Raw genomic sequence first — 10,032 nt, forward strand, 5'->3', positions numbered from 1 at the left:
AAAGGAGGAAGTAAACTGTGATTGTTTGCAGATGACATAAAAGTGTATATGGAAAATCCCCTAGACTCCACCGAAAAACTACTCGACCTTATGAGTGAATTTTGCAAAGCAGCAGGATAAAACTCTATATTCAGAAATCGAACGCATTTTTGTATACCAACAACAAAATATCAGAAAAATTATCAGGAAAAATATCCCATATCTTATAGCAACAAGAAAAATAAAGTATCTGGGAATAAACCTAACCAAGGACATAAAAGACCAATAATCAGAAAACTACACAACAATGAAGGAAGAAATTAAGGAAGACACAAACAAATGGAAGCATATACGTTGTTTATGGGTTGGAAGAATTAACATCTTCAAAATGTCCATACTACCCAAAGCGATACACAGATTCTACACAATCCCTATTAAAATGCCAATGAAATATTTCACAGATATAGAACCAACACTTCAAAAATTTATGTGGAACCATAAATGACCCTGAATAGCTGCAGAAATTTTGAGAAAAAAGAACTAGGTGAGAGATCACAATACCTGATATCAAACTACACTTTAAAGCCACTCTCATCAAAATAGTCTGGTACTGCCATAAGAACAGATACATAGATCAACGTAACAGAATAGAGAGCCCAGAAATAAGCCCATGTCTCTATGGTCAATTAATATTCAACAAAGGGGGCGAAAAATAAAATGGAGTAAAAATAGCCTCTTCAACAAATGATGTTGGGAGAACTGAACAGCTACATGCAGCAAAATGAAACTTGACCAACTTACACCATACACAAAAATAAACTCAAGGTGGATAAAAGACTTAAATAAAAGTGTGGCACCATAAATGTCCTAGAGGAGAACATAAGCAGGAAAGTCTCAGATATTCCACGCACCAATATTTTCACTGATATGTCCCCTAGAGCAAGGCACTTAAAGGAAAGAATAAACAAATGGGACTTCATCAAAATAAAAAGCTTCTGCAGAGCTACAGAAAACAGCATTAAAATGAAAAGAGAACCAACCGCATGGGAAAACATATTTGCCAGTGATACCTCAGACAAGGGTTTGATCTCCAAAAGATATAAGGAACTCACACAACTCCACTCCAGGAATTCAAACAATCTAATTAATAAATGGTCAAAGAACCTGAACAGACACTTCTCCAAGGAGGACATACAGAGGGCCCAGAGACATATGAAAGGATGCTCAGCATCACCAGCCATCAGAGAGATGCAAATTAAAAATGCAATGAGATTCCACTTCACAGCGATCAGAATGGCCATCATAAACAAATCAACAAACAACAAGTGCCGGTGAGGGTGTGGAGAAAAGGGAATCCTAGTGCACTCTCGGTGGGAATACAGACTGGTGCAGCCACTGTGGAAAACAGTACGGAATCCCCTCAAAAAACTAAAAATGAAATTGTATTTTGACCTGGCAATTCCATTGTTCGGATTATACCCTAAGAATCCTGAAACACCAATTGAAAAGAATCTATGCACCCCAATGTCATAGCAGCACAATTTACAATAGCCAAGTGCTAGTAGTAACCTAAGTGCCCATCAGTAAGTGAGTGGATCAAAAAACTGTGGTACATTTACACAATGTAATACTATGCAGCAGAAAGAAAGGAGCTCCTACCCTTCACAACAGCATGGATGGAACTGGAGAGCATTATGCTAAAGGAAATATGCCAGGTAGTGAAAGACAAATACCATATGATCTGACATATAAGTGGAAACTAATCAACACAACAAACAAGCAAGCAAAATATAACCAGAGACACTGAAATAAGGAACAAAGTGACAGTGACCAGAGGGGAAGGAGAAGGGGGGTAATAGGGGAAAGAAGGGTAAGGGTTGTCAAGGAACATGTATAAAGGACCCATGGACAAAGCCAAAGCGGGGTTAGGACTGAGGGTGGGAAGTGGGTTTGGGTGCAATGGGGGATTATGGTGGCAGGAAAATGGAGACAACTTACTTTGAACAACAATAAAAATAAATAAATAAATTTTAAAAAAAGGAATTATCAATTTGGAGACATGTCATTGTTTTCTGAAACACTAAAAATGAAAAGATGCTACCAATTCTGATTATAAGATAACATCTTGATTTAATTTGAATATATCCTGCTCTTCAGAAAATGTTCAAATGTAGAACGAGTACATCTTAGAAGAGATAAAATGTGGCCATCTCCTCTGCTTCCCTTATGCACTCTCTTGGGTTCTTCTCCCAAGTTTTTAGGAGGAGCATGTGCTCTTTAATCACACCTGTCTAAGCTCTTCCTCTTCCTTTTAAATAAGTAAATAGGAAATTTGGTTTAAGTGCAACTCTCTCTTCCCCTATTACCACATATACTTTTCCTGGAAGATAACATAATAATTTAATCAGTTCAATATATTTATCTAAATAAATCTTAAATATCACTATGAATCAATACAGTACAATCCTATGTTACTTAACACAGAGTTTATGTTCTAAAAGCACAGAGCACACTGAAAGAGGCTCTAACTAAATGCATTTGATGATGATAATCTCACTTCATAAAAAGCTCCTGAATATTCACTAGCAAAGTGTGTATTTTGCTCAAACATGTGAAAGAAAAAAATGTCTTCTTACCTGGCTTCTAACAACAATGGAGTGGAAAACCATTTCGTCATAAGAGAGGTTGTAATGGCTTTTGAATCTGCCTTTACTGAAGTAAACAGCCACAGTCCAGTGAATAAAATCAAAAGTCCCATTTTACAACAAATCCCTAAAAAAGAAAAAGAAAGTTTTGCTACAAGGAAATATTTAAACCTGAATCTTAATACTTAGAGGCACAAAATAACATGACAGCACCTAACATGTAGATAATTCAACAGATATTTTCTGAGTGATGGACACATACTAAGGTTGTATAGATCATTGTGTACCCTCTCTCCTACAGGTCATTTCCTGAGGCATGTGTACTACACAGAGGTACGAAAGTCAGTTGGTGACACAACAGGTAGACACAACCATACTTTATAAAGCAAAAGAGTAAATAAAGCTGAGACAGATGAAAATGTAACTGAGGGGTGTTACAGATTGACTTATGCCCCCCCCCCCAAAAGATATGTTGAAGTCCTAATCCCCTGTAGCTTAGAATGTGAATTTATTTGGAAATAGGGTCTTTACAGAAGTAACCAACTTAAAATGAGGTCATTCGGGTAGGCTCTAACCCAGTATGACTGGTGTTATAAAAAAAGAGGATATTTGGGCACAGAGACAGATTGTATGAAGGCACAGGGAGAACACCAGGTAAAGACGGAGGCAGACACTGGAATTACACTGTAAGCCAAGAACACGTGGGGCTACCAGAAGCTGGAAGAGGCAAAAAAAGATCATGCCTACAGTCTTCAGGGTGAACATGGTCCTGAGACACATTGATTATAATTTCTAGCCTGCAAAACTGTAAGACAATAAATTTTTGTTGTTCTAAGCCACCTGGTTTGTGGTACTTTGTTATGGGAGCCCTAGAAGCTAATATGATGGGTCTCAATATAAATTCAAAATAGGTTCTGAAAGAAGGAAATACAAGAACTCACCTACAAAATAAAGAAGTTGAGGTCACTGGCAAATTGGCATGGCCAAAAAATGCAGACCTCCTAAACTCTCAGCAGTAGCGGCAGCCTCCCCAAACACTCTGAGATCCTCACGGTGTGCAGATCATTTCAGATAAAGGTCTCCAACTGCAGACTTCTTTGATCTGATTTTCCATCCCAGAAGTCTGTCTAACAGAACCCTAATCAGACTCCCCCTGGGCTATATAAAAATCAACATCCAAGTTCCATCTATTTTAATGAGAACTCAAGGTAGATGTGAATATGTAGCAAACACTAAACCAAACTTGTGCTTCTGAACCTTAACACCTGGAAAGGCTCTCCCCAATTCCTCAATACTAGCTATAAAATCTGTTGTTGGGGTAGACAGTCCCTATTGCAGGGAACCAGTCAGTATCTTCCTTTTAGAAAAAGCATTATCGTTTATGTCAGCATCCTGTTCATATAACACACTATCTCTAAAGGGCAATGGTCAAAAGCAAAATAAATTATACCAAATAGAAAAGTTACTTTCTTTTTTTTAAATCCTCATGTAAGGACATCTTTTCATTGCTTTTAGAGAGAGAAGAAGGGAGAGAGAGAAACATCGATGTGAGAGAAAAGAACTGACTGGTTGCCTCCCCTACGTGCCCAGACCAGGGACCGCAGAAGTCCAACCTGGGATGGAACCCCCAACTAAGGCATGTGCCCCAAACAAGAAACAAACCCTCAATCTTTCAGTTACAGGCCAACACTCCAACCAACTGAGCCACACTGGTCAGGGCTAGAGAAGTTGCTTTTATGTGAGTTTTAAGTTCAGGTTCCATCAGCTTCTTTGGAAACAGAAAATTAATATGAACATCCCATTTATAAATAAGTATTTTTTTTAAATCAACATCTGCAAAGACTAGGGCTGACCAAATTACACTTTTTGATAGTGAAATCTGCTAATAGCAATAGGGAGTAGGGGTGTGCAGAGTGGATAATGCAGGGCCCTTTCTGAATCTAGCAGAAGTTACTAACATTTCCCGTAGAGGTGCAAGGAAGGGCCCAAACCTTTACATACCACCTAAGAACTCTCTTAGGACTATTAAAAGACAACCTCCCTGATAGGCCCATGGGCTGCAATGTCAGAAATCCGCCCACATGCTAGAACAAACACGGTTATGGAAATGAGAAGACATTTTATTAGAGTCAGGAACCTGTGATAAATTCCTGAGTTTGCTACTTACTAGCAGTTTAACCACAAGCATATCACCATAACTTCTCTGGCCCTTAGTCTCCCAGACTCTAAAATAGGAGTAACAGTAACTGCCACAGCAGGTCACTATGAAAATGAAAAGGCAATATGAAAATCACTTCATAAACTGCCAAGTACTATACCAGAATTGTTCTAGTAAAATATACCATAAGGGAAAAAAAACTAAAAACTATCTTCGAAATTATAGAGTAATACATTCACCATTATTACATGTCCTCAAAAATATGCCTTGGAAACCTAAACTCTGTGGCTAGAGAAAAAAAAGAATTAAGAAAAAGAAATCCTCCCCAAAGTCACTAAGTGTCTAAACTGTCCAGAGTATATAAACTATACTGAAGCAAAATTATGCTATGGCCATGTTTATGACTTTTCCTGAAGAGGCCTAGATGTGTAATTCTGCCCAAGTAAATGATTCCAGATGAGAAACTGGATATCACTGCATAGTGGAGTTCCAGGGAACTGAGAGTGACAACAGGCCCCTGCGGAAACATTAGCATTTAATGAGCAATTACTCTGGGCAGAGCACTATGTCAGATGCTTTGCATACACGTTACCTAGTTGTTCCACACAAGAAATTGCAGTTCCTTGTGTGCAGGTACATGTATTGTTTCCTTAGCAAAGAGCAGTGCCTGGGAAACAGTAGATACTCTATGAGTACGCCGTGTAATGGATCCACCACTATCATTCCTGCTTAAAAACAGGGAAATGGAAACTCAGAGAGGCTGAGTAACTCATTCAACGAATCTACAGCAATGCTTTGAACTCACATCTGCCTGTTTTTACAAGTTCTATAATATCATGCTCTCTCCCCTGGTTCCCTGGCTTTACAATGAGTAAAAATTCAAACTGTGCAAAGTTACACTGTGCAAAATGCTTTCTTGCGAGAACCAAGGCAAGTCCAAGGGTTTTCTAGGGACAGAGTCCTTGGGTACACAGGAGGCTGAGACAGGGACAGTTTCAACCTGAAACCAAGGTTGTGGATCTGAAGTTGGGACCAAAGCAAACAATCCAACTAGCCTGACAGATTCATACTTACAGTGGCTCTGGAACATAGGAAGTTCTCAAAATAAAATAAATAAATACAGGTTTCATTCATTAAGAGATATAAACAAAAGAAACTGAAAAGAAAGGAGTGTGGCACCAAAAGCAAAGACAAAGACAAAGAAATAGAGCTACAGAGAGATTTCTTGGGCAAGGTATACACCACTTAGAGAAGAGAAAGGGAGGAAAGCTATACATTAAAGAAGAGCTTTCCGCTCTGGATGGTGTGGCCCATGGATTGAAAACCAATCTGCACTCAATCTTATGATGTTCCTGTCACCTTCCCTTTAATAAGTAGCAAAGGTCTCCAACAGCTTAGTAAGCCCATCGATAATATCACTAGATAGGTTGCCAGGGCATGCCCTGGCCAAGTTACCACTTTATTGCGTCACAACTACACCCTCTGACATGAGCCTGCCTGCAAATCTGCACATTAGGAACAAGGTATACCTCTTGTCTGGTTGTTCTTGAAATTCCTGGGAGGCAAGTCCAGGAAGCTCAGAGAGTCCCAAAGAAGCTGGACCCAAGGAGGAACACACCAAAGCACATCATAATTACATTACCCAAGATGAAACAGGAGACAATCTTAGAAGCAGCAAGAGAAAAGGACACAGTCACCTACAAAGGGGTTCCCATAAGACTGTCAGCTGATTTCTCAAAAGAGACCTTACAGGCAAGAAGGGGCTGGAAAGAAGTATTCCAAGTCATGAAAGGCAAGGACCTACATCCAAGATTGCTCTATACAGCAAAGCTATCATTTAGAATGGAAGGGAAGATAAAGTGCTTCTCAGATAAGGTCAAGTTAAAGGAGTTCATCATCACCAAGCCCTTATTATATGAAATGTTAAAGGGACTTACCTAAGAAAAAGAAGATAAAAAATATGAACAGTAAAAATGACAGCAAACTCACAGTTATTAACAACCACACCTAAAACAAAAACAAAAGCAAATGAAGCAAACAACTAGAACAGGAACAGAACCTCAGAAATGGAGATCACATGGAGGGTTATCAACAGGGGAGTGGGAGGGGGAGGGGGGGGAAGGTACAGAGAATAAGTAGCATAAACGATAGGTGGAAAATAGACAGGGGGAGGGTAAGAATAGTGTAGGAAATGTAGAAGCCAAAGAACTTATAAGTATGACCCATGGATATGAACTATACTGGGGGAATGTGGGAGGGAGGGGGTGAGCAGGATGGAGTTGAGTGGGGGGGGGGGGGCGGGAATGGGACAACTGTAATAGCATAATCAATAAATATATATATATATAAAAAAAGAAAACCAGTCTGCAAATCAAAGGGTCACCAGCTGGATTCCCACTCAGGGCACAATGCCTGGGTTGAGGGCCAGGTCCCCAGCAGGGGGTGTGCGAGTGGCAACCACACATTGACGTTTCCCTCTTTCTCCCTCCCTTCCCCTCTGTCTAAAAATAAATAAATAAAATCTTTTAAAAAAAAAGAAGAAAAAGAAGAACTTTCCAACCTTCACCCCACTTCCTTGATTCCACAGGTAATACCAGAGGAAAAGGTTGTCTAGAGAGCCAAAGGTAAGAACCTCACTGAAGGGGACTTTTGTTTGAGGATGCCTTCATTTTACCAGGTCCCTTATCATTCTGACACTACTGGTCTTTCAATGTTGCTTATAAAAATGAATAGCCTGAAAAATAATAGCTATCAGAATCTGCAATCTCTGGGGCATGACCATAGGCATAATGCTTGTGGCATGATGGATAAACAAAAAGCACTCTTTAAAAAGTTCTAGGCCCCAATGTATCATCTATAAAATCTAATCTAGGGCCCATTTTCCTCAGTTTAAATTAAAGACACTATCTCTAGCTCATTGATCTACTGTAAGATGTTAGAAATACTACGAAATTATAGTATAGGAAATGTAGAAGCCAAAGAACTTAACTGTATGACCCATGGACATGAACTAAAGGGGGGGAATGTGGGTGGGAGGGGGTGTGCAGGGCGGAGGGGAATAGAGGGGGGAAAATGGGACAACTAATAGCATAATCAACAAAATATATTATTTTAAAAAATTAAAAAAAGAAATATTAAGAAATTATAACATGGAAAGTGCTTTTCACTTTTTTGGAAAACAGAAAAGACATAAAATTCTAAGTCACTGCCAACTTTTTCTTCTTCCATTTTTAAACTGAAGATACTAGCTAACAAACTCTTAAAAGACAACTCATACCCTACCCTGAAAGTTTATAGATGGCCATCTGGGCTTCAATATATATGATAATAGTGAGGAAAAATATTAGGAAGTACCCTTCTTTAGACATAAATTTCATTCTCAAATAATTAAACTTAATATACATACATACCTATCATAAAACCATTTGTTGCAAACCATATAAATCTAATTTATTTTATATATATTTATTTATTTATCCTCACTGAGGACATTTTTTTCATTGCTTTGAGAGAAAGAGGGAGAGGGAGATACAGAAACATCCACTGGTTGCCTTGTTGCACATACCCAAACCAGGGATAGAACTCACAACCTGGTTATGTGCTTGTACCGGAAATCAAACCTCTGACCTGTCCATACACGGGACAACTCTCCAACCAACTGAGCCACACCGGCCAGGAAAAAAATCTAGTTTCTGATACAAGCAGTTTCTACTCATCAGATGTGAAAATGATCACAGTAACTGCAGGAAAAAAAATCTAATCGAATTTTCTCCACAGTTCAGTTTATTCCCAAGTTAAATGTGTGTGGTAAAGGTGGCATGCCACTGTACAAAGCAATGTTCATTTCCTTTAATAAACATGAGTTTTAGCTAAGTTTATCAAAAACAAGCCAAATAGAAAGGCTACAATCATGCCGAATTTTGTGGTGGTGTTAAATAGCTATTTAAAATGTTTTCAAACCCCACACTAAAATTAGCCTGCAAATGCATTAGGAATGTTTCCAAAATAGTGTAGCACAGTAACTCATAAGACTTTAGAACTTCAAATGAACAAAATATGCTATTACTCCAATCTGGCAAGATATGTAAAACAATCTTAGAGATTCTAAGCCAATAACAAGAACAGTTCACATCCATAACTTGTAGGCCATATCTACAGACTTTATTCTTCTGCCAAGTCACACACTGAAAGTGAAACCGGATCACCCAATTTTCAACCAACAGATCCTCGTATAAATGAAAATGGCAACCAATATGCACCTCCCAAACTCATTTTAGGAAAGATTAAAATCTATAAAAAGAACAAGTTGTTCTCCAATCGGAGTCCTGCAAACTGCTGTTTCTCAGCCTACTAGAGGCCACGCTTGGTCTACATTCATATTAGGGCGCTTGGACAAAAAAGTCTCAAAGCTCTTCACTGAAGGCTCAAAACGACTAAAGAGATCCCGTGGCCACGCTAGCAGAAACTATACTTTGTACAGCAGATCACTGAGGGACAGCTCCGGACTCTCGCAAAACAAAAAAACAAACAAAAAACAACCACGGGAGGGGAAACTGAGTCATGGAAGAAGCAGCTCAGGTGACAGGGTCACAGCGTCGCCTCGTGCCCGATACCCTCTTCTCGTCCACGAGACCTCCCCACGCTCCTCCAGCGGTACCTGTCACCTGCTGCGCAGCCGTCACACACGCACGGCTCCCGTCCCCTTCCTGCTCAAGCAGCGGTGGTTCTCAGTCCGCGACGGCGCGGGCGACCACAGGGCGGGGTTGGGGGGCGGTGGCGGAGACCGCGCCTTTGAGGAGCCAACACGCGCCTTTCCGCGGCTACGCTCGGCAACTGGCCTTGCTGAGCAATAGCCCAGCTGCCAACCGCCCTTCACTTCCGCTTCCCATTAGCGGATCGGAGGACTTCCTCCTACCGAGTCGTGGCTGGCGGAGCCCAGAGCGTCAGAAGGCCACCATCTTATACCCGAGGAGGCTCCGCCTCTTTTCTTGCTTCTGGTAGTTCAGCAGGGTTCTTGGGTGTGTGGGGAAGACGCTGAGACCCGTAAGCTTTACCAGATGGTGAGGCCTAATGGAAGTGTGTTTCAGCCCGGACTGGAAACTCAGCTGGTTAGAGCGTCCTCGGTTAGGAAGTCCCCTGGATACACCAAGACTGCCTGATGGACCCTCAGTCATAGCACACAGAAGAATCAACCAATGAATGCCTAAGTTGAAGAACAAATCGGTGCCTCCCTCTCTCTCTGTCTGTCTC

At 40.3% G+C, this 10,032-nt stretch overlaps 1 protein-coding gene across 3 annotated transcripts in view; it reads right to left on the reverse strand.

Moving 5' to 3' along the window:
• UGGT1 (UDP-glucose glycoprotein glucosyltransferase 1) overlaps positions 1-9,662 on the reverse strand; it is a 213,073-nt gene extending 203,411 nt beyond the window's left edge. For 2 of the 3 annotated variants that reach the window (XM_053918538.1, XM_024569684.3), the window contains exons 1-2: positions 9,440-9,662; positions 2,616-2,751 (exon numbers count right to left, since the gene is read on the reverse strand). In XM_053918538.1, coding sequence (XP_053774513.1) covers positions 2,616-2,737 — 122 coding nt within the window. In that variant the 5' untranslated portion in view covers positions 2,738-2,751; positions 9,440-9,662. The remainder of the gene's footprint in view (positions 1-2,615; positions 2,752-9,439) is intronic. The other variant, XM_053918537.1, reaches the window with a different exon arrangement.
• Positions 9,663-10,032: the final 370 nt, after the last annotated feature.

Source organism: Desmodus rotundus, chromosome 2 (genome assembly GCF_022682495.2).
Source record: "Desmodus rotundus isolate HL8 chromosome 2, HLdesRot8A.1, whole genome shotgun sequence".
In the NCBI taxonomy this organism is placed as follows: Eukaryota; Metazoa; Chordata; class Mammalia; order Chiroptera; family Phyllostomidae; genus Desmodus; species Desmodus rotundus.